The following is a 24,962-nucleotide window of genomic DNA, read 5'->3' on the forward strand; positions in this document are numbered from 1 at the left end:
GCAACTCTCAGGCAGCGTTGTGAAAGCGGTCGGGTTTATTAGATGTCTGGAACCCAGCTCACTTCGGTAGTGAGAAGCCAGCAGCAAGTTACAGCCTGGTCCATCTTGGTCAGCCCAGAGCCCTCTTTTTTTTGTCCCAGTTCAGGAGAATCTCCAAATTCCAGCAACCCACATTTAACAACTCCTCACCTGGCCCCTTTTCAGCCCTTTGTTCTTGTTCTCCGGCAAACCCGGATGGTTTCCTGTGGAGCAGTGGATCATCTGTAGTTGTTAGTTGCTAGGTACCAGGCATTTGTAGTGGCTATTATCTTCTCAGACTCTCCAGGCAGGCAGGTGTCCATCACACCTTACAGGGTTTACTCTGCAGAGAGTCAACAACCTTTTCCCACCACCAAGTTAACTATGCAGCACATAGGGGGAACTGACACACAGATGGTATTCAGACAAAATATCACCGAAAATGTCCACTCCATCACACAAGTCCTCTCTGGTTTATTAGTTTCCCCTGCTTATTCATCACGTTCACGCTCTTAGCTACAGCATCTCAATGGGGTCTCATGTTTAGTCGGTGTCTACCAAGACCAACCTGCTCTGCTCATGAATTGTACACCGGTAGCACCTCAAGTTGCCCACCAAGACAGCGAGCCACCGTGGGGCACTGCTCAGACAGCTGACAAACAAGACAGACTCGTCCCCAAGACATTCTCATGCTCAACGAGGAGCAAAGAATTGAGACCAGGATACCCGAGTTGAGAGGGAAATTGTTTGGGGGAAGTTTTCTGTCCTGCATCATATAGGAGGTCAGCGTAGATGATCACAATGGTCCCTGCTGGCCTTGGTATCTATGAATCTAAGATGTGGAAAACCCACAGGTGCCTCTGTTTCTGATGCGCCTTAAAGAGGCCCCGGTTTTGAGCAGAACGGGGCCCTTTGGGAAAATCAACTTTCTTAAGGTGCCTTCAATAAACTCTTTAGGACCCTTAAACTGGACCCCCAGATTCTCAACCCACTTTTGCAAATATCAGACGTGATGACAGAAGTGCGAGCCACCTTTGCCCAGCAATGTGTCTTTGTGCAGAATAAACCAATTCACAAAGAGACGGAGACCAGGGTCCAGTGTGCCCACAGCACCTGATAGAGGGATGAGCAGCTGAACCGAGACGCCATCCCAGGCAAGGGGGTGGGGAATGGAAGGAAATGATATGGAGGCGTGTACGTGAAATGATTTCCTAATAAGGAGACTTGGAACCTTGTTACCCGGAAATGACAACACCTGCCCATGGTATTTGCCTCGAGTACAACAGGCAATGTCAACCCCCGCTCCTTCGCTGGTGTGAAACTCAGAGGTAAGGGAGCCCTGTGAGACTGCCATGAAACTGGGGCAGTGTTTTCCCCAGGAATGGAAATTGGGGGGGGTTGAATTTACAGGGGGGGTCAGGGCCGATGAGGGGTGAGACCATGAGGGTGAAGGTGGGCTGTATGGCACCATAGTAAAAACTGAAAACTGTTTCATGACCATTTTGTTAGATTTAAACTCATGTTTTGAAATCATCACACAAATTAAAGTTGGCTACTCAAGCCTTCTATGAAGCACGACGTCTACATCCTTCTTGGTTTCTTGTTATAATTTTGCACAACTCTGTTAATGAACTTCTTGAATGCAATGCGTTCATCTTTGGTGGCTTCTCATGTGTCCGGTACTTCCATTCCTTCAATTGATATGCTCATTAGTTCATTCACATGATCAGGCAGAAGGCGACTTCTTTCAGAACACAAAGTTCTATTCAATGATGAAAAAGAACGCTCAACTGTAGCTGTTGTGACTGGAAGTAGCAAGAGACGAATTCCTACTTCTTTCATCCCAGGAAACAGAACACAAAGATCGGGTCGAGCCACTAGTGATGATAAAAAAGAAGTTGAAGTCAAATCTTCATTCATTCATCGTATGATATTCCACTCTGTGTTCAAATTCTCTATTCTGTCCTGATCACATGGCAGCCCCATTGCTGGTAGTGCCTCACTCCACTCAACTGTTGGTGTTTTATAGGACAGGCATCTGTAACAGCTATGTAGAGGTTGAGTAGAATCTAGAAGTTGCTGTTGTAGATTTTTAAGAATCAAATCTGTACTTTTTCAGTTCTCTTAACAAACACTTCTTGTCTTCTTCACTTAAGGATTCAATATAAATGTCTTCATTAGTCGATTTCTGGACTGAAGTCTTTGCTTCTTCTAGTACTTTTTCAATGGATAGCTCTTTGATTGATCCAAATGTAGCTTCTATTGCTGGACAAAGATCTACTACTGTTGTAGCAGATGCCTGGATGGCATTGTTTAATGACCCAAGTGGTTTCAACAGTAGACTTACAAGAGAGAGAATGGCAATAATCTTCTCTGAATGTAGTAGCAAAAGTAATCCACCAGCCTCACTACTTAGATCCATCCCATCTTGGTAGATACTTTCCAAAGTCAGTAATAATGGCTGGAGTAATTTTAAGACAACAGCCAAGGATCGCTCATGAGAAAGCCAGAGGGTTTTCCCAGGTTGGACTAATTTGAACTTCAGTCCCAGTGTATTTTCTATATTTTCCAAGATATTCAGTCTTTTTGCACTCTTGCTGAACAAAGAATATAATGAAGACATTAAATGTATAGCTTTTTAAATGTTTTTTGAAGAGTCTGCAGCTTGTACTAACGCTAGTTGGAGTAGATGGCCTCTGCAGTGTGTATAGGAGAGATTAGGGTTATACTTCTCTCTGAGCAAAGCTTGTACTCCACCATGTCTTCCAGAGAAGTTTGCAGCTCCATCAAATGCACAAGCAACCATCTGTTTGCAGTCTAATTGACAAGCATTTGACTCTTCTAAGATGTGGGTTATCACAGACGCAGCCGATGTGTCTTCTATAACTTGAACATCTAGAAATGCATCTGCTGGCCTACCACTGACATCAAGATAACATACACAATGACTTAATACTTGCCCATTTGCATCTGTGCATTCATCAGCCATGTATGCAAATTTTTTGAATGTGATGAGAGAGGTCTTCACTTTTTCAACTGTTGAGTCTTTCACTGTTGCACCGCATGCTCCTAGCCAGTCAGTTGAGTTTCTTGCAGAAAGATAGTGAGCATTTGCTGGTCTTGTTCGGAACCAGTGTTCAACTTCAGGATGAACAAGTGACAATGCACTTAACATTGGCCTCCAGTTTGTAGTGTGTGGTATCTTTTGCTTAAATAGAAAGTAGGATGCCACAGCCATGTTTGTTCGCATGTCTCTTGAGGTTCCACACAGCTCACAATGATTTCAGCTGAGCTCTCAGTGGGGGAACCTCGCTGCTAGTGCAGACTGGGCCCTCTCTTCCACTTAGACCAATTATCAGTGATTTCAGCTGCAGTGGTCACTTAACAGAACAAAAGACTATCTATGGAGCCTAATCAGCTCTGTCTTTAAACAGTGGAGGGGGCAGGTCGAATAGTACTTGTGACTCAGGCAGACCATCAAGCAAAACACCTGTCCCCACCCTAGCTCTTGATGCCCTCAATCGGCACAGGCTAAGTACAGTTCTACTCCCCTTTACTCATACAATAAAAATAACAACATTTCATCCCCCCCACCCCCCGCATTCAAGTGATTTGTAACCCAACCCCAGCCAAAATCTATCACTTGGGCAACACAGCTCTGTTTGCTGGATACCTAGGGAGATTAGGTGCGACTGTAAACACAATCTGGTCCTGAAGCTTTTCCCCCCAGCCCCAGCTCATCACTAGCTGTCAGGGAGAGCTCATTTAGACTTTGCTAACAAATCGTAATTTGGCCGACATCACCGGAACGAATGCACTGACATTGTCATAAAAACAACAGCTGTAGAAGGGAGCTAGTCTATGTTCATACTTATCAAATCTATGATACTTATTCAGATACACGTATTTTATCATACACTTTATATGCTTTTAAAGTGTGTATTAATATTTCAATTCAAATTCCCAAATAATCACTAAATTGGCAACACTGCATGCACTTAATTCACAAAACTGGGGGGGGGTGGTGTTGGGGAAATTTAGGAGGGTGTAGGGGGGGTGTAGGGAAATCCCTGAACTGGAGGTTTATGGAGGCCCTGAGCAGATCCCAGCTGGTGTCAATGGGCGTCTCTTCATTGGACTTAATGGGGCCAGATCCCCAGCCGGTGTCAATGGGCATCTCTTCATTGGAGTCAATGGGGCCAGATCCCCAGTGTGTGTGATTCACCATTGCTCCATCAGGCTGGGTGAATGTTCTCAGGATGCCAGCAAGCATTTGGCAGTGTGCTGTGGAGATGCTGTTGCCGATTACTGCGGGGGTATTCAGTGGTGGGTGTCTGGGTGAGGGGTTCTTCATCGTGGGGCAGTTGGAGGGAGGGCACCTTTGGGTGTTATATTGCTGTACTGTTCTCTATGTTAGGAGGATACATATAGTTGTAGCTCAGACTCAGCGACCGGTTCCTCTCCTTGATTTCCCGGGAGATCTCTGCTAGGCGATCCTGGAAGGCAGCCATGAGCTGCTTTGGCCCGTGTTCGGTAAAGTGCTCCTCAGGGTATGTCCCCAGGGGTCTCTGGAAGGGAATAGGGAGAGTGGTGAATACGGAGGCATCAAAATCACTGAAACCCCTGGGATCAACTCCAGGGCTGCATTCTTATTACTCCAAGGCAGGAGTAGAGAAGAGAGGTTTTCCCTGGGGATTGAGATAGCAAAGGCACTGGGGCACTGACTGGTGGAGCTTTGCATGCAAGAGAAACAGACACTGAAGCAGCACAGAGCCAAGGAGACAGCCAGAAGAAGCTTTGGGGGTGTGGCTCCTGGACAAAGCCAAAAGAGAGAGAAAGTTTTTGGGCTGAGTGCTAGTTGGAAGGAGGCTTGGAACTGTGACCAAGGAAATCGCCTCCTGTTCTTTGAGTCCTCCAGACTTTGCAAATAAACACAATTCCATCAAAGAAACACCTGGATCCATCACCAATTTCTCCTCCTGATGGAAACAATCCACACCAGCAGCTGAGTAAATATTTTCCACCCCAACTTTTCTCTTTTCTTTGAGAAAAAAATGCACATTTGGTGATACCAAAATATTTTCTGAATTATCCCTTTTGCCAAAGAGTTAATTTAAAAATAAAACTAAAAAAAAAAAATTCAACCCATTTCGAGTTTTCCTTTCCAAATGACTTTTTGTGTCGAATGTTCCAAAATGTCCAAGAAAACTGCTCAGAATCGAGAGGAAATGTTGAACAAAAGGGTTTGTTTCACCTCCTAAACAACTTATTTTCAACTTTTCAAAATCACTGACAAACCAAAAATTGTAGGCAGTGTTGTTGTAGACATGTTGGTCCCAGGATATTAGAGAGACAAGGTGGAGGAGGTAATATCTTTTATTGGACCAACTTTCCTTGGTGAAAGAGCTCGAAAGTTTGTCTCTGTCACCGACAGAAGTTGGTCTAATAAGAAATATTCCTTCACTCACCTAGTCTCTCTAACAAACCAAAAAAGTCACTGATTCACCCATCTCTGTCACTGGAGATTTTTAAGAGCAGGTTGATCAGACACCTGCCAGGGATGGTCTAGATAATACTTAGCCCTGCCATGAGTACCGGGGACTGGACTAGGTGACCTCTCGAGGTCCCTTCCAGTCTTACCCTTCTATGATTCTAACTGCAGGGTCCAAAATTTTGGTTAAACTGCTTGGGTCAGAAATGGTTAAAAATACTCAGGGTGATCTGGGTCTATGGAGGGAACTGGAGAGCACTTTATGTCTGAATAGTGGTTGAACCAGTGTCTGCAGGGAAAGACCTCTCCCCACCTCTTCTGAAAGGCACCAGGCCTCTAAATAATAATCACATGCATGTCATTTTGAGGACATTTCCTCTCTGCCCGCACAGCGGCTGCCAACACCCACCATGCCCCACTGCCTGCCGAGAGGGTAACAGAAAAGGGGCTGAAACGCCTGGGTCCATGTCCTCAAATCAGCAGCAGTTCCAATGGACCTCCTGCTCATTGACACCAGCTGAGGATCTGGCCCCATTGACTCCAATGGAGAGACGCCCTTTGACACTGGCTGGGATCTGGCCCCTCTGTAGGTGTTTCGCAGGTAGTGGAGGACACACATCCCTAATCCAATACTGAAGGATTTAGAGTGCGGGCTCCTCTCCCAAAAGACACCCCCCCCATCCAGGGTCCTTCCTCCCACCAGTCCCACCAGCCCTGCTCTCACCATGTCCCGATCCTCATTACGCAGCACCCAGAGGACGGAGAGGATCAGGCTGGTGGTGTTCATCTCGGGGATGGTGTCCAGGAACTGCTTCAGGGTCACCTTGGCCTTGTTCCGGGGCGGTGGCTTCCGCATGGATGACGGGTAATTGGGCATGAAGGCTGCCAGCTCGAACTGGGGCCGGGAAAGGGAAGCCAGAGGTTAGATCCCACCCGGGAGCTTGGCTGGCAAGGTCATGAGAGGACCCAGGAGTCCAGAGCAGGAGCCGCAGGACCAGTTGCCCCAGGGGTCCATGGACCCTGCCCATCACCCAGCCCAACCCAGGCCTCATTCAGTCAGCCGCAGAGGCAGTGTGGATATGTGGCTGGGACTCTGACCTGCGTTCCAGTCCTAGCGACTCCATGATCTCCCTCTGTGCCACCGGGCAAGGCACCAAATCACTCCGTGCCTCAATTTCCCCATCTGTACGAGGAAGGTGATCAGTCTTCCCGTTGTCGGTTTTGTCTACTTAGAGGGTGAGCTCTTTGGGTCAGGGACCATCTCTCACTATGTGACTGGGAAGTGCCCGGGGACCTGATCTCGGTCAGGGGGGTCTGGGCAGTGCCTGGCACAAAGTGGGACCCTGATCTCAGCTGGGGTCTATGCAGCGCCCGGCAGGACTGGGCCCCAATCTCTGCCACAGATTTTCATTTTGTTGAAAAATGGAAAAATTATAAAGGAAATGTTCTAAAAAAAATTGTCAGAGGAAAGGGAAGGAACTTGATGGAAGATGCTTGATAAAGCCAGGAAAAGAACCCAGGAGTCCTGGCTCCCTCCCTGCTCTAACCACTAGACACCACTCGCCTCCCAGAGCTGGGGAGAGAACTCAGGAGTCCTGACTCCCAGCAACTCTGTCTGGGCTAGACTGGACTTTAAGCCACAGTAACTCCTGGGCGTGAGCCACCACGTCCAGGATCCAGCTCAGACCCCAAAGTATGGGGCGTACCCAGTTGGGCCCAAAGGGCAGGAGGGGACAGGCTGGGGCCCAAGGGAGGAGACACTGGTGTAAGGAGAGGAAAGGGGGGAAGGAAAGAGACACCCGTCCAAGAGGGGGACAGGGTGGGAGGCCCTCACCCACCTGCCCGGCGTTGACGGCAGCGTGATAGGCAGAGCAGGTGAAGATCACCATGGTCAGGTACTTGGTCAGCTCGGCCGTGGTGCCCAGAGCCGAGGGGATGCCTGCCAGAGAGGGATGGACTGGTGAGCATGGGACAGAGCCCCCTCTCCCCTGTCCCTGGCTGGGAATGTCCCCTCTCCCCTCCCCCTGCCAGCGGTGATGCTGGGTCAGTGCAATACCAGCATCACTAATTTCTGTGCATGTGTAACACCGACAGACCCTGGTCCTGGGTGGGCGGGATCGAACCGGGGGCCTCCAGAGCGTAGCACATGAGTCTCTACCGCATGAGCTAAAAGCCACGTGGAGGCATTTGGGTGACATACGGCAGGCATCACGCAGTGGCCATGGCTGACGTTTTCACGAGTGCCTTGGGTTTTGGAGACACCTTAATGGGGGCTGATTCTTGGAGGGTGGAGGGAGGACTCCTCAGCGATGTCTGTGACCCCGGGCTAGCCACCTCTGGGTTCTCACCCGATGCCTGTCTGCCAAGGAATCCCTTGGCGAATATCTCGCCCACCCACGCCTGCAGCTCGTGGTCACTCTGCACCGAGAGGCTGGTCTGGTAGTAGATCGTCACAATGCCGGAGACAAAGCTGAGAGAGTTAAAGGGGAATCGGGTCAGCCCGGACGCCGGGGTCCATGGTGATATGCTCTCCCCCCTAGGACAAGCTAGGGGAGCCCCCTCCCTCCAGTCTATACAGTGCTAGGCCTGCTACCCTTCAGCATCACTTCTTAGGTGGTCCAGATTCCCCTCCATCCCCCATGCCTGGTCACCAGCCACCTAGGAGATTTGGTTTTAGAATCATAGAATATCAGGGTTGGAAGTGACCTCAGGAGGTATCTAGCCCAACTTCCTGCTCAAAGCAGGACCAACCACAACTAAATCATCCCAGCCAGGGCTCTGTCAAGCCTGACCTTAAAAACCTCTAAGGATGGAGCTTCCAGCACCTCCCTAGGGAACCCATTCCAGTGCTTCACCACCCTCCTAGTGAAATAGTGTTTCCTAATATCCAACCTACACCTCCCCCACTGCAACTTGAGACCACTTCTCCTCGTTCTGTCATCTGCTACCACTGAGAACAGTCTAGATCCATCCTCTTTGGAACCTCTTTCAGGTAGTTGAAAGCAGCTATCAAATCCCTCCTCATTCTTCTCTTCTGCAGACTAAACAATCCCAGTTCCCTCAGCCTCGCCTCATAAGTCATGTGCTCCAGCCCCCTAATCATTTTTGTTGCCCTCCGCTGGACTCTCTCCAATTTTTCCACAACTTTCTTGTAGTGTGGGGCTCAAAACTGGACACAGTATTCCAGATGAGGCCTCACCAATGTCGAATAAAGGGGAACGATCAAGTTCCTTGATCTGCTGGATCACAGTCTAAAATGCCGTTAGCCTTCTTGGCAACAAGAGCACACTGTCGACTCATATCCAGCTTCTCGTCCACTGTGACCCCTAGGTCCTTTTCTGCAGAACTGCTGCCTAGCCATCAGGGCCGGTTCCAGGGTTTTTGTTGCCCCAAGCAGCAAAAAGAAGAAAGACCAAAAAAAAAGTCGCGATCATGATCTGCGGCATTTCGGCGGCAGCTCTACCGCCGCCCCTTCAGTCTTCGGCGGCAATTCAGTGGCTGGTCCTTCGCTGGGCTGGTGCCTGGAGCCGGCCCTGTTAGCCATTCGTTCCCTAGTCTGTAGCAGTGCATGGGATTCTTCCTTCCTAAGTGCAGGAGATTGGGGCCAAATGTTTCCAAGCCCCTATGTGGTTTAGGAGCCTGCCTGCCATTCTCAAAAGGGACTTAGGTGCATTATGGGTTAAATTTACAATGGCAGCTGGGTGCCCAGAGCAATTTACAAAATGCCCGAGCGGGTTCGGTTCCTAAATCCCATTGACATCAGCATTTAGGTTCCTAAGTCGAGCGGGATGAAATGTTTGCACGTAGTGGCCGGAACAGGGGAAGCCAGGGGGCCACAACCCCATCGCTTTTTACCGGCCTTAAGGGGAAGCGATGGGGGGAGGGGGCAGAGAGGAGCAAGCAGGAGCAGAGCCTTGGGGAAGAGGCGGAGTGAGGGCGGAGCCTCGGGGGGAAGGGATTGAGTGGGGGCGGGGCCACGGCCCAAGCTCCGGTGGCCCCCCTACTTCTAGGGAGTTTCCGGCACTACTGGTTTGGGCTGAAACTTTTGGGGGGTACAAAATGGAGTCGTGGTGACCCTGAACGAGTTCACAAATGAATTTGGTTTTGCCAAATTTTGTGCTGAAAAACAAACCATCCAAAAAATTGGAAACCTCCCCGAAAATTTTCATTTTTTGTTGTTCAAAAAGTCCTGAAAATGAATTTAAAAAAAAAAGTCAAAAATGTGTCAAAATCCTCCAAATGGAAACAAACCAGGTCAATTGACACAAAACAAAATGTTTCGTTTCACCTGAAAGGAATTTTATTTTTTGGGTGTGATTTCTCAAGGGGCTGAAATTTTTGAAAATTGTCAGTTTTGGGGCCAACCTAAAACTGTTTTATTTTATTTATTTATTTATTTATACTTTTCAAAATTGCCAAGCCAACAAAAAAACCCTTACTCCTTTGACCGTGTGGGCACTTTGGAAAACGTTGCCCTCTAAATGGAGATTCAGGTTAAGCACAGAAGTGAATTTAAAGTTCATTGAACGTACAGTTTTTTAAGGCCCAGCTTGACAAAGCCCTGGCTGGGATGATTTAGTTGGGGTGGGTCCTGTTTTGAGCAGGGGGTTGGACTAGATACCTCCTGAGGTCCCTTCCAACCCTGATCTTCTATGATTCTATGAACCGGCAGCAGATCCTGGGGCTGATGGTCTCATTTTGACTGTTCTTCGACTGGGCTTGCGTCGAAGTGGTTTCCATGAAAATGAATTAAGAGCATCCACATGGGAGAGGGGTTGTCACTAAACTGGACTGAAATCTGATTTCAGTTATCAAGGGGTCCAACTTTGTGTGGGAAAGGATGTTTGCTGGATCCCAGCAGAACAAACCCAGTATGCAGGGCTCCCTCCCATACAAGACCTAGATTCCCAGGGGGCTCTGCCCTGACCCCCTCCACACTCAGAGCCCCACCGCTTTTCCCCCTGTGATTTCACTAGGTCTAACCCCTTCCGCTGCACTTGCCTTCATCTCTCCTCCCTACACAACACCCCACCTGGCCCAGCACCCTCCTCACCTCTCTATAGCTGCCCAGATCTTGAGCCCATCGTCCCTGTAGTAGTAGTTCTGGAGCGAGGCGACACCGCGTTCCTGGATGTCATCGGGAAAGCAGAGCGTGGTGTAGGTTAGGTTCTCCAGGGCCTTGCGGAGCAGCTCGGCGAGGCCTCGACGCCCAGTCGCTATGGCCTGTGGAATATAGACCCGGCCCGGGCCCACTGGGGGTTACTGCCACAGAGCTGCAGGTGCCAGGGGAGAGGGTAGGACACTGGAATTGCGTTAGTTCCCCAGGTCTGGGACAATGCTGGGAATCAAACTTACGAAATCCTTTGGCAACTCAATTCATTTTCCCTCCAAAAAAATGTTCACTGATGAAAGTAAAAGGAAATGGGGAGGCGGGGGACAAAAGGAGAGAAGAAGGAAAAACGGGAGGAAAGACAGAAAAACTAAGAAAGATGAATAATGGGGAAAAACAAGAAAAAAACAAAAACAAGAAAAAGAAGTGAAAAAATAAGAAAAAAAGGGAAAAGAGGAGAGAAAAACAAGCCAAAGGAAACAAGGAAGAGAAAATGACTATTATGAAGGAAAATGCCATAAAAATGTCATGAACTTTTTTTTGGAAAACCGACCATTTTAAGTGCAAATCTTTTATTTTTACCTACTGGCCATTTTTCGGTGAAAAACATGTTCCCTTGACCTGCCTTGCCCTGATTAGAAGGCAGGAAATTGGGTTGCAGGCCACGCCCACAAAAGGGCTAATTGGGCTCGCGTTGAAGTGGTTTCAGTGAAAGTGAATTAAGAGCGTCCACATGGGAGGGTTGTCACTAAACCGGATTGAAATCTGATTTCAGTTATCAACGAGCCCGACTTTGTGTGAAAAAAGATGTTCACTGGATCCCAGTTGCGAGGTGGCCAATGAGCACCGACCTCCAGGAGGAGCTGCTTCTGCCTTGCGCTTGATTGGCTGAGCAGGCTGGAGGCGGAGCTGGGTGGGTGGAGTTTAGGAGGGGCAGTCACAGCAGGCCGTCAGCAGTTTGCTGCTGTAGTTGATTTGATGGGCAGTTTGCTCATTCTCCCTCTTTTTTGAACACACCGGAGGAGGCTAGGGGAGGCAGTGTGGCCTAGGGGCTAGCACCCGGGGCTCGAACCCAGCTCTCCCGGGTTCTACCAAAGGCTTGGTGAGTGACCATAGACAAATGAGTCCCTGCCTCAGTTTCCCCATCTGTAAAATGAGGCTAATGCTCCTGATGTCCTTTGTAAAGTGCTTTGAGATCTAGGGGTGAAAAGCACCAGCTTCAAGCAAGGGATTATATTGTTATTAAGAGACAATCCCCTCTTTACCCGATCGAATACGCCCCCGGGGCTGATGAGAAAGGTCCGGGCCAGGACATCAATGTGGATGGAGAACCGGATGTGAGGGATCAGGAGCTGGAAGAGAAGAGGCGCAGGGGCTGAAGCAGCTGGGGAGGAGATGCCAGCCCCCCACCGCCTCGGTCCCTCCTGAGTGGAGAAGAGACGTTGGAGAGGCAAATGGCTTTGTTCTCTGATCCACCCTGATTGCAGAGCACTAGGGCGGAGTGTTTGGTGCAGGAGGCAGCAGAGAACTGAGCAAAGAGCTGGGGTCAGCACACAAACAGCTGGGCACCTCTGGAATTTGCACCCACACAGTGCACAGCCGGGCATCTCAGGAACACATGCCACCAGCTGGCCACCTCTGGAGCACATACAGGTACGCAGCTGGACACACCTCCAGCACAAACATTCATACACTGCTGGGCATGTCTGCAACATACACACACATAGACAACCGAGCATGTCTGCACCACAAACACAAGTACATGGCCAGACAAGTCTGCACTACACACACATGTACACGGCCAGATATGTCTGCACCACATACACACGTACACACCCGTACATGGCTGGGCATGTCTCCATCATACACACATGTACATGGCTAGACATGTCTTCACCACACACACCCGTACACGACCAGACATATCTGCAACACACAAACATACACAGCGGGGCACTTCTAGAACACACATACGGTGATACGGGTGATTCCCATGTACACCTCCAGGGATACACGCCGGGCTGGGCCCCTCTCAAACTCGCATGTCCGGGGACAAACATCCCATTGGGCCTGTCTGAGCATCACAAAGGCACACACTGGGCACCTCTGGGGGGAATGTGACCAGGCGGGCACATCTGGGGCATACACTGGGCAAAGTGTGCACACACACAGGGCACAGCAAGAACTGGGTGCCCTTGGTCAACTCCCTTAATATGTCCCCCCACCTGCAGAAGTGGGTAGCCAGGAATGGGACTCGCCCCACCCCTTGATGCCATCTGTTTTCTCTGTGCATAAGGTGCCAGGTGTGGACACTGGATGCCCGTCGCTGTCCCATTGGCTGACGCACCAAGCAGAGTGGGGCCCCGCCCACCTGTGGCCCCGCCCACTCACAGCAGCTCCGCCCCCTCACCTTGTACAGGGGGTGGCACATGGGCAGCTGGCGCTGGGTGGCCACGGCAAAGACCTCGGCCAGCAGGTGGGCGCGGAGCAGGTGGGAGGTGACCTCGTGCAGGTGGAACTCGGAGTTGCGCACCCAGGTCTTGGCCAGAGTCCAGAGCCACTCGGAATCACTGGGCAGGAAGATGGGGCTCTCGGGACCTGGGTGCTGGCTGAGCTGTGGGGGAGCTGGGTCAGAGCAATGGGTCTGGTATCCCCCCTGGGTCAGAGCAATGGGCCAATCCAGCCCAGTATCCCCCCCAGGTCAGAGCAATGGGCCCATCCAGCCTGGTATTCCCCCCCCCCAACTGTGCAATGGGCCCATCCAGCCCAGTATCCCCCCTGGGTCAGAGCAATGGGCCCATCCAGCCCAGTATCCCCCCTGGGTCAGAGCAATGGGCCCATCCAGCCCAGTATTCCCCCCCCCCCCTGGTCCCAGGCAAGAGCAATGGGCCCATCCAGCCCAGTTTCTCTGCCCCCCGCCCTCCAGGTGACAGCAATGGGCCCATCCAGCCCAGTATCCCCCTGACCCCAGATCAGAGCAATGGGCCCATCCAGCCTGGTATCCCCCCTGGATGGGAGCAATGGGCCCATCCAGCCCCTATCCCCCCTGGATGGGTGCAATGGGCCCATCCAGCCCCTATCCCCCCTGGATGGGAGCAATGGGCCCATCCAGCCCCTATCCCCCCCTGGATGGGAGCAATGGGCCCATCCAGCCCCTATCCCCCCCTGGATGGGTGCAATGGGCCCATCCAGCCCCTATCCCCCCTGGATGGGAGCAATGGGCCCATCCAGCCCCTATCCCCCCTGGATGGGAGCAATGGGCCCATCCAGCCCCTATCCCCCCCTGGATGGGTGCAATGGGCCCATCCAGCCCCTATCCCCCCTGGATGGGAGCAATGGGCCCATCCAGCCCCTATCCCCCCTGGATTGGAGCAATGGGCCCATCCAGCCCCTATCCCCCCTGGATGGGAGCAATGGGCCCATCCAGCCCCTATCCCCCCTGGATGAGCAATGGGCCCATCCAGCCTGGTATCCCCCCTGGATGGGAGCAATGGGCCCATCCAGCCCCATATCCCCCAATGGACCCATTCACCCCTGTATCCCTGCTGGATCAGAGCAGCGGGTCCACTGGCACACTCGGGCCCTGCCCACAATAATAATTGTGCCTTTAGCAATGGTGGAGCCAAGTTGCTCCCTAGCAGCAGGGGGGCCCAGGTGGCTCAGGAGGGGCTCTGATAACCCCCCGCTTGGGCACCGGTGAGCAGAGAAACCCCTCACCTGGATGGCCAAGGGGACGACCTCCCCGCTGGGTTTCTGGTGCAGCAGGCACAGGGGCGCGGCGATGTACTGCTGGTGCCCGTTCACTTTAGTGGTGGGAATGTCTTCCAGGAGCTTGTAATCTGCGATATAGATGCTCCCTCTCTGTCATGCAGAGCAGAGGAGGGTCAGTGCCCCGCTCCCAGGGCTGCGAGCTTCCTTCAGCAGTGTCCCAGCAAGCAACACACATAGCACTGCGCAGGGATCACTTACCCAGTGTTAAAATGCAGCCACCTCCGGGTGGAGTAGCTGGTTATACAGGGATCCCTCACCCAGCAGTGAGATGCAGCCATCTCTGGAGCATGGTGGCTGGTTATACAGGGATCCCTCGCCCGGCGCTGAGATGCAGCCATCTCTGGGGTGGGGCGGATGGTTACACAGGGATCCCTCGCCCGGTGTTGAGATGCAGCCACCTCTGGGGCGGGGCAGCTGCTTATACAGGGATCCCTCGCCCGGCGCTGAGATGAGGCCACCTCTGGGGTGGGGCGGCTGGTTATACAGGGACCCTTCACCCGGGGCTGAGATGCAGCCACCTCTGGGGTGGGGTGGCTGATTACTCAGGGACCCCTCACCCGGCGCTGAGATGCAGCCACCTCTGGGGCGGGGCGGCTGTTTACCCAGACCCAGCTATGCTACAAACAGTTTAGTTTGGGAACAGAGCACTGTGCTCCCACCAGCAGGAGTTCACGGAGAAGGAGGGCAGCATGGACTCAGCACGGCTGGGAATCAGCCAGGCCCTGATTATTTTGGGGAGACAGGGTGTTACCTGTAGCTCCTCCTGGAGGCTGGTGGATTCCCCCAGGAAGCCGGCCACCATCTCCTGTGTCACCGGGAAGTTCTCCGGGAGCGCCGTGCATTTCTGGATCAGAACAGGGTTGAACCCATTCAGATACTGGTACCCGAAGAAAGCATCTTCTTGCCAGTGCTCAAAGACATACTCTGGGGATACACATACCGGCCCTTTAAATAAAACCCCATTGCCTGGGGAGAGGAGTGGGGTCTGATGGTTAGAGCAGGGGAGCGGGGCTGCAAGCCAGGACTCCTGGGTTCTCTCCCCAGGTCTGGGAGAGGAGTGGGGGCTGGTGGTTAGAGTAAGGGACTGGGAGCCAGGCTTAGAGGAGAAGAAAGTGATCAGGAACAGTCAGCATGGATTCACCAAGGGCAAGTCATGCCTGACTAACCTAACTGCCTTCTATGATGGGATCTGTGGATGAGGGGAAAGCAGTGGACGTGTTATTCCTTGACTTTAGCAAAGCTTTATGATACGGTCTCCCACAGTATTCTTGACGGCAAGTTAAAGAAGTATGTGCTGGATGAATGGACTATAAGGTGGATAGAAAGCTGGCTAGATCGTCGGGCTCAACGAGTAGTGATCAACGGCTCCATGTCTAGTTGGCAGCCAGTTTTCAAGCGAAGTGCTGCAAGGGTCAGTCCTGGGGCCGGTTTTGTTCAATATCTTCATTAATGATCTGGAGGATGGCATGGACTGCACCCTCAGCAAGTTTGCAGATGACACTAAACTGGGAGGAGTGGTAGATACGCTGGAGGGTAGGGATAGGATACAGAGGGACCTAGACAAATTAGAGGATTGGGCCAAAAGAAATCTGATGAGGTTCAACAAGGACAAGTGCAGAGTCCTGCACTTAGGACAGAAGAATCCCATGCACTGCTACAGACGAGGGACCGGATGGCTAGGCAGCAGTTCTGCAAAAAAGGACCTAGGGGTTACAGTGGACGAGAAGCTGGATATGAGTCGACAGTGTGCCCTTGTTGCCAAGAAGGCTAACGGCATTTTAGACTGTATAAGTAGGGGCATTGCCAGCAGATCGAGGGACGTGATCATTCTCCTCTATTCGACATTGGTGAGGCTTCATCTGGAGTACTGTGTCCAATTTTGGGCCCTCCCGCCCCACTACAAGAAAGTTGTGGAAAAATTGGAGAGAGTCCAGCGGAGGGCAACAAAAATTATTAGGGGGCTGGAGCACATGACTTATGAGGAGAGGCTGAGGGAACTGGGATTATTTAGTCTGCAGAAGAGAAGAATGAGGGCGGATTTGATAGCTGCTTTCAACTACCTGAAGGAGGTTCCAAAGAGGATGGATCTAGACTGTTCTCAGTGGTGGCAGATGACAGAACAAGGAGCATTGGTCTCAAGTTGCAGTGGGGGAGGTCTAGGTGGGATATTAGGAAACACTATTTCACTAGGAGGGTGGTGAAGCACTGGAATGCGTTACCTAGGGAGGTGGTGGAATCTCCATCCTTAGACAAAGCCCTGGCTGGGATGATTTAGTTGTGGTTGGTCCTGCTTTGAGCAGGGGGTTGGACTAATTACCTCCTGAGGTCTCTTCCAACCCGGATATTCTATGATTCTATGATTTCCCTGCATCTAGGGGGGGAGTGGGGTCTCGTGGTTAGAGCAGGGTAACCAGGACTCCTGCTCCTCGTGGTTAGAGCAGGGGGTGCAGCTAGGAGCCAGGACTCCTGGGCTGTATCTCCAGTTCTGGGAGAGAAATGGGGGCTAGTGGTTAGATCAGGGGGGGCTGGGAGCCAGGACTCCTAGGTTCTCTCCCCAGCTCATGGAGCGGAGTGGGGTCTAGTGGTTAGAGCAGGGGACTGGGAGTCCTGAGGGGAGGCCTGGTGGGGGGCTGAGGGTGGCAGGACTAGTTGACCTGGGGGGGCCGTGTGTGGGCTCAGCACCCACAGGCAATGCAGGGAAGGCGAAGGGGGTCCCGGAGCCAGGGGGTAGCCCTGTGCTGGCGTTGGCCCCCTGCTCCTCCCCACAGTGCATGGGGCAGCACGGACCTGAGACCGGGTTGCGGTAGAACCAGAAAACCTTGGGGATGTCAGCTAACTTCTCCCAGGAGTATGGCCGGTCCAGGAACCCCTTAATCTTGCACTCCAGCAGCCTGCGGGGACAGGTAGCCAGGCTCAGAGACTGGGACCCTCACACTGTGTGCGCCCTCTGCCTCGATCCATATGCACCCGTCTGTCCCCCTTCACACCCCTGTCTCTATCCATCCCCATACACACCCTCTGCCTGTGCCCCTCACACCCCTCTGACCCCATAGACACCCTTCTGTCTGTGCCCCCTCACACCCATACACACCCATCTGTCTGTCCCCCAACACCCCTCTGACCCCATAGACACCCCTCTATCGGTCCCCCTTCACACCCCTCTGACCCCACTCACATCCTCTGTCTGTTCCCTTTTCACACCCCTCTGACCCCAAACACACCCTCTGTCTGTCCTCATCATACCCCACTGACCCAATATACACTCTCTGTCTGTCTCCCTGACACCCCTCTGAACAAATACACACCCTCTCTCTGTCCCTCTTTCACACCCATCTAACGCAATACACACCATCTGTCTGTCCCTCCTCCACATCCCTCTGACCCCATACACACCCCTCTGTCTGTCCCCGTCACATCCCTCTGACCCCATACACACCCTCTGTCTGTCCACCCCCTTCACACCCCTTTGACCCATACACAACCTCTGTCTGTCCCCCTTCACACCTCTCTGACCTCATACACACCCTCTGTCTGTTCACCTTCTTCACACTTCTTTGACCCCATACACACAATCTATCTGTCCACCCCCTCACACCCCTCAGACCCATACACGCCCATCTGTCTGTCCCCCATTCAAACCCCTCTGACCCCACTCACATCCTCTGTCTGTGTCCCCTCTTCACACCCCTTTAACTCCATGCTCACCCTCTGTCTTTCTGCCTCACACCCCTCTGACCCCATTCACATCCTCTTTCTGTTCCCTCTTCACACCCCTTTAACTCCATACACACCCTCTGTCTTTCTCCCTCACACCCCTCTAACCCCATACACATCCTCTGTCTGTCTCCTTCACACCCCTCTGACCCAATACACACCCTCTCTGTTCCCCTTTCACACCCCTCTAATGCAACACACACCCTCTGTCTGTCCCCCCTCCACACCCCTCTGACCCCATACACACCCTCTGTTTCTCCACCCCTTCACACCCCTCTGACCCCATACATACCCCTCTGTCCGTCTCCCCTTCACATCCCTATGCCCACATTCACACCCTCTGCCTGCCCCCATACACACCCTATGTCTGTCTCCCTTCACACCCCTGACCCCATATACACCCTCTGTCTGTCCACCCCCCTCACACCCCTCTGCCTGCCTCTTCCCATGTACACCCTCTGTCCATCCATAAACACCTATCTGTCTGGCCCTATGTGACCCCTTTGTCTGTCCCCATAAACCCCACTCTCTGTGTCTGACCTCATGTATACCCTCTGTCTGTCTCTCCCCATACCTGCCCCTCTGTCTGTCGGTCCCATACACATCCCTCTGTCTGGCCCCATACACACCCCTCTATCTATCCATCTCCTCCTGTGCCCCTCTGTTTGTCTGTGCCTCCGTCACACCCTATGTCTTTTCCCATACACACCCCGTGTCTCTCCAGCCCCACACACCCCACTTATCTGTCTCTCTAGCTCTGGGTCCAGCCCTTTTGCCAACCTGGTCCCCAGCACTGGATGTGGGGGCCAGTACCCAATCGCCAATGCCACAGATGGTGCAAATCCCTCCCCGGTTCCACATCCCTTAGCCCCAGCACCGCCGGGACCTCCCGTTGGGTGACCTCTAGTTCTCGACTTTCCGGGGCACCGGCCCCCCTTCTGCAGGGCTGCCCCGCCTCCCCTGCCCTGAGACATTAAAAGGCATTTTGTCGGCCTGGGCCCAGCCGGCCGGGATCCAGCCGGCGCTGTAGGGCTGTCCTTTCTCCGGCGCTGCTTACTGCCCCGCCAGTCCCTGCCTCAACCTCCCTCGGAGCAGCAGCAATTTTATATTGACTACTCCGATCTCTGAGGACAATGCTGAGTGCAACTGATCCCTGCAGAACCTACATAGATAGATAGATAGATGGGGTGGATGGGGTGGATGGGGAGGGGGGGTGGATGGGGAGAGAGAGAGAGGGAGAGAGAGAGAGTCAGGTTGGAGGGTGGGGCAGAGTTATGGCTAATGAAAAATAATTACTGGAACTCCTAACGACAGACACAAAAGGTCAGCTCCTGAAGGAGATATAGGCGCCTAACTCCCCTTTATTCCAATGGGATTTAGGCACCTCAATCCCTCCGGGAAGCTGGGCGACCACTCTGGGAAGTGGATTTTCAGCCCCGCCACTTACGCCGCTGAGCCACGCCCAAAGAAAGCAGAGGCCTTGGGGTACGAATACTGGAGGTCGACCTCGGCAGTCATGGCACTGTCAATGTCGGCACACCAGGGGGCGCCAGGGCTGTACTCCTTCCACCTGTCCCAGGGAAGAGGGCGGTTAATAACAAGCCTTTCCGGCTCCGGTCGTCAGCCGATCTCAAAGCGCATTAGCAAAGTGTAGGCCGTCGTTATCCCCATTGTATAGGTGGGGAAACTGAGGCACAGAACAGGGGAAGCAAGCCGTGGCAGAACCCAGATATCCTGGCTCCCCACTCCAGGGCTTTATCCACTAGCCGCACCACACCTGGGCCTTAACTAAGACGGCAGGGACTGAGCGCTCCATTGGCTCCAGGAGCAGGCAAGAGTGGGTTAAGCCCTCGGCCCTACTGGCTCATGCCTCATACCCGTCCCGCCACCTGGATTTATTCGATTGCAACAGAAGCTCAGCCTGAGGGTTTTTTAAAAAAAGGTTCATTAGTTTCTAGCTCTTGGGGATGCCCAGAAAGGCTTTAAAACATGACCCAGCTGTAACCGACACGGCGACACTGCCTAAGTTTGCAGGGAGCCTGAACCCATTACTCCAAAATGCCCCCCTCAACTCACCTATATCTTTCCTGTTGCAGCACCAGCTCCTCACGACGGTGCTTCTGGAGCAGGTAGTGGGAGTTGTCACAAGGGGTTTGGGCTGGAGAGAGAAGAGAGAGAATGAAATCTGACCACACCCTGGAGTGAGGGATGTGTCCCAGACCCCTCTAAGCCTGCAGGGCTCCTTGGTGCCAGTCTTCTAGCTACCTGTCTAACCGCATACACCCGCCTTCTCTCTCTCTCTCTCTCTCTCTCTCCCCATACACCCGCCTTCTCTCTCTCTCTCTCTCTATCCCCATACACCCGCCTTCTCTCTCTCCCGATCCACCCCATCTATCTATCTATCCCCATCCACCCCCCTCTATCTATCTATCTATCTATCTATCTATCTATCTATCTATCTATCTATCTATCTATCTATCACCCCCTCTCTCTATAGAATCATAGAATATCAGGGTTGGAAGGGACCTCAGGAGGTCATCTAGTCCAGTGGTTTCCAAACTGGGGTTCCTGAATCCCTGGGGGTTCACGAAATGTTACGGGGGTTCTCGGGAAAGAATTCCCTAATGGTGGACAGAGCTGTCCCTAGGGACCCTGGGCAGCACAGGGCCAACATCCCAGAGCCCCTGAACATTCAAGAGCTAAGCAGATCAAAGCAAGCATGTCTATCACACTGAGGAGATTTAAACTTCAAGACTCCTATAAAAATGGAAAGGGAGGTGGATATTTTTTGCTGTTTTTAAAATTAAATAGGCAGCTAGTCTTGTTTTTAAAATTATGATGAAGAACAAGCTTAAGCTTTGTTTTAACATGTGCTGTTTGCCTGGACTGCTCAAGACCTGAATGCTTGTGTAGGAGGAACTCTTTGAGGTGGCTTCTTAAATACTTTCACACTGTTTCACATCTGATACTCCCTGATGAAACATAGGAGCCTTCTCTTATAGCACGCTTATTCAAAGTGATACAAGCTACGAAAGTGAGATCTTGGAAGAGTGTTGCCATTTTCATAATGTAATAAAAATACTGTAATGATAAATAATAATTAATAAATAGTGTGTAATAAGCATGTCATAAAAACAAATTTTATATTTCCAAGATCACTGCTTTTATAATTTATACTCAGGTAAAGGAGAAAATCCCTGGAAATATTCATTTCTAGGAGGGGGTTCGCGAGACTTAACATTTTATTGAAAGGGGTTCACAGGTTGTTAAAGTTTGGGAACCATTGATCTAGTCCAACCCCCTGCTCAAAGCAGGACCAATCCCCAACTAAATCAAACTATCTATCTATCTAAGGGATGGATCATTTGGCGATTCCCTGTTCTGTTCATTCCCTCTGGGGCACCTGGCATTGGCCACTGTCGGAAGACAGGACATTGGGCTAGATGGACCTTTGGTCTGACCCATATGGCCGTTCTTATGTTCTTTCCCCATACACACCCATCTATATATCTGTCTATCCATCCATCTCCCACCCCACACCCATCTAGCGATCTAGCTAATCGCTATGGTACCTTTCCTCCCTCCCCACCGTTCATCAAAACAAAGAAATTATCTCTGCTTGGTCGCTGACCCCTCTCATGCCAAGCTTCAGCCAGCTGTAAATTGACCCCCGTGGGCTGAACCTGTCTAAGGCAAGGTGACGCTGGTTGAAGTGTGTCCACACACAAAGATGCACCGACATAGCTAAACTGGATTGAAAATCACCCACGTGACTTGGGTGTACACCAGGCCTCAGATATACTGGGCAGTGGGCTTCTCCTGGCAGGGACAGGTCGCACCAGGGCCTGGTAGAGATCCAGGAGTCACCGAGATGCACGAGGGGCAGAAGAGAACCCAGGAGTCCGGGCGCACCCACAGTGGGTCATACCTGTGCTTTCCGCCAGCTCCACAGTGCGGTAGCCCTGAATCCAGCGGTAGCAGGGGAAGTGGTAGGTGTCCCCCTCGGGGGACGTCACCCGCACCGTGTTGCAGTACCACATGTTCTCGGGGAAGAAGGAATAGGGCTCCTTGTGGAGTCGGATCAGCAGGATCGGTCCCAGGGCTCGCTCACTGGGCACCTTGTACTCCCGCACCTGGGGGAGACAGAGCACGGGGGGGAGGGTTTGAGCTCCGAGCACGGAGCCTGCGTTCCCGGCCACTTGGGATGGAGAGCGTTGCACAGGCAGAGCGGCGGGTCCAGCTCCTTTGCCATAGCTGGATCCCCGGCTGGTGTCAATGGGAGAGTCTCCATTGCAATCAACGGGGCCAGATCCTCAGCCCCATTTAACCCAATTGGGGATCTGGGCCCATTGACTCCAATGGAGAGACGCCCATTGACACCAGCTGGGGATCTGACCCCATTGAGACCAGCTCTTTGACCTGCTGAACTGTAATCCCATCCCCCATTGCCATTTCATCCAAGTGACACAATCATTTGCAGAGTTTATTGACCAGATCCTCAGCTGGTGTAAATAATTGTGCCAGACGCTGCCCAGACCTCCAAAGGGAGACTGTCCTGAGCCTAGGCCCCCAGTGCCAGGTGAGGGTGGAGCCCAAAGACCACAGGGGGAGCTGGCAGCCCCGTGGAAATCCCCAGCATCCAGACTGCAGCCCCCACCCTCCCCACTGCGGGGCAGGGGTCCAGGGAAGCCAGCCCACAGCACCGGGATTCCATCAGGGGCTCCCCCCCATCGAGCTGGCATGAGGGTACCCCAGCCCTGCCTCCCCTGTGGCCAGGGCCGCTGCCCCTCCCACCCCCATCCTCTTTTGCTGCATGTGAGCGAGTCATCTTGGTCTGGCCCAGCGTCAGACGGAGACAGGAGATCCAGCACGTCGCATTTGAGGACTCGAGCGCTGCCTAAACCCAAAGGCGGGGTTATTCTCCCCCATTGTACCCATGGGGAAACTGAGGCACGAGCACTGGCCCCTGGGGCAGAGCCATGAATAGAATCCAGGGGTCCTGAGCCCCGGCCCAGCCCCCAAACCATTGCTCCTCTCTTCCTGAATGGAGCCAGTTCTGATGGGATCCCCCCCACACACACACACACAAGCAACCCCCTAAAATACTCACTGATCCCGGCTGAAAGTCAAACCCACATCGGTCCAGCACGTGCTTGGGGCTTTCCCCGTGGCTGCCCACCAGGGTGATGGAGATGGTGTCAAAAGTGCCAGCCAGTGAGTCCTGGCCGGTGGACACCTGAACTTTGTAGATGGCCATCAGGGATGGGCTGGGGGCCGGGCTGTCCCCAGGCATGGAGGGGGCTTCTGGCTCCGAGGGGTGGATAGTCTGGGAAGCCCGTCTCGACGGTGCCGCTGTGAGTTCTCCCTCGCAGGGAGCCGGCTGGGTGACCTGTGTTTATTTACCGGTTGGCTTGGGATGGAGGCCAAGCGTGAGTTGAGCAGGCGGGGAATGCAGGGCCCTCAGGCACTTCCACGCCACCCCACGCCTCGCCGCACCCATGATGAGGCCCTTCCCCCGGGGACAGAGGGGGGGTGGTGCCAGCTGGCACAGAGCAGCGCCCAGAGAGCTTGCGTGGGGAAATCCAGAGTGTGGGGCTTGCCACAGATCGGGGGATGGATCAATAGAGTCACACAAGGGGGGGTCTGATCTCAGCTGGGGTCTGGGCAGTGCCTGGCATGCCGGGGGCCCCGATCTTGGTCAGGGGGGTATGGGCAGCACCTGGCACGACAGGGGCCCCAATCTCGGTTGGGGGAGGGGGTATGGGCAGCGCCCAGTAAGCCGGGGGCCCCAATCTTGGTTGGGGGAGGGGGTACGGGCAGCACCTGACACGCCAGGACTCCAATCTTGGTCTGGGGGGGTAGGGTGGCCAACTTTCTAATCACACAAAACTGAACACACTCGCCCCGCCCCTTCCCGAGGCCCCGCCCCTTCCCGAGGCCCTGCCCCCCGCTCATTACATTCCCCCTCCCTCGGTGGCTCGCTCTCCCACACCCTCACTCACTGTCACTGAGCTGGGGCAGGGCGTTGGGGTGCGGGGGGGATGAGGGCTCTGGCTGGGGGTGCAGGCTCTGGGGTGGGGCCGGAGATGAGGGGTTTGGGGTGCAGGAAGGGGCTTGGGGTTGGGGGGGGCTCAGGGCTGGGGCAGGGGGTTGGGGCTCGGGGTTGGGCTCCTGGTCAGCGGCGCAGCGGGGCTAAGGCAGATTCCCTGCCTGTCCTGGCACCGCGCTGCCCCCTGGGAGCAGCCAGCAGCGGGCAGTGACTCCTAGGGGCTCCGCACGCTGCTCTCGCCCGCAGGCACCGCCCCCCCTAGCTCCCATTGGCCATGGTTCCATGCCAATGGGAGTGCGGAGCCGGTGCTTGGGACAGGGGCAGTGCACGGAGCCCCCGCCCCCCCGCCTAGGAGCTGGAGCTCCTGGCTGCTCCCCGGACGCAGCGCGGTCCCAGGACAGGCAAGAAACCTGCCTTAGCCCCGCTCCGCCACTGACCAGACTTTTAACGGCCCCGCCAGGGTCTCTTCTCGACCGGGTGTTCCAATCAAAAACCGGACACCTGGCAATCCTATACAGGGTCTGGGCAGTGCCAGTGTGATGGGGCCCTGATATCGGTCAGGGGGTTCTGGGCATCCCCATTGCTCCCCAATCCTTGCTCCCCAACCCCCACCCTGCTGCTCCCCATCCCTTCTCCCTAAACTTCATCCCCACTGTCCCCATCCCTTCTCCCCAACCCCCTTTCTCTGTTCATCACCGGAGCAGGACAGGTCGTTCCAGTTGTGCAACGTGGCTGCACATCTGTCTTGCGGTGGTTGTTGTTCCGGCCTCTCCCCAGAGGCAGACGCTTCTTTCTTGTTGTAATAACAG

The 24,962-nt window shown here is 53.3% G+C and overlaps 1 protein-coding gene across 1 annotated transcript; it reads right to left on the reverse strand.

Moving 5' to 3' along the window:
* Positions 1–3,972: 3,972 nt before the first annotated feature.
* Positions 3,973–23,361, reverse strand: LOC128849122 (hydroperoxide isomerase ALOXE3-like). The gene is made up of 14 exons (XM_054049482.1): positions 23,215–23,361; positions 22,033–22,237; positions 20,181–20,262; positions 19,552–19,674; positions 17,178–17,281; positions 15,142–15,314; positions 14,337–14,480; positions 13,030–13,233; positions 11,885–11,971; positions 10,563–10,732; positions 7,858–7,979; positions 7,348–7,448; positions 6,234–6,404; positions 3,973–4,586 (listed from the first exon to the last, which is right to left on the reverse strand). Exons 1-14 carry the CDS (start codon positions 23,359–23,361, stop codon positions 4,407–4,409), a joined length of 2,013 nt encoding a protein of 670 aa, XP_053905457.1. The 3' UTR covers positions 3,973–4,406.
* Positions 23,362–24,962: the final 1,601 nt, after the last annotated feature.

This window comes from Malaclemys terrapin, chromosome 15 (assembly GCF_027887155.1).
Source record: "Malaclemys terrapin pileata isolate rMalTer1 chromosome 15, rMalTer1.hap1, whole genome shotgun sequence".
Lineage (NCBI taxonomy): Eukaryota > Metazoa > Chordata > Testudines > Emydidae > Malaclemys > Malaclemys terrapin.

Coding starts and splice junctions, on each gene's coding strand:
- LOC128849122 (XM_054049482.1), bottom strand. CDS start 23,361: ATGGCCATCTACAAAGTTCAGGTGTCCACCGGCCAGGACTCACTGGCT. Junction 20,263..22,032: donor GGAGCTGGCGGAAAGCACAG/GTATGACCCACT, acceptor TTCTCTCTCCAG/CCCAAACCCCTTGTGACAAC. Junction 13,234..14,336: donor TCGTCCCCTTGGCCATCCAG/GTGAGGGGTTTC, acceptor GCTCCCCCACAG/CTCAGCCAGCACCCAGGTCC.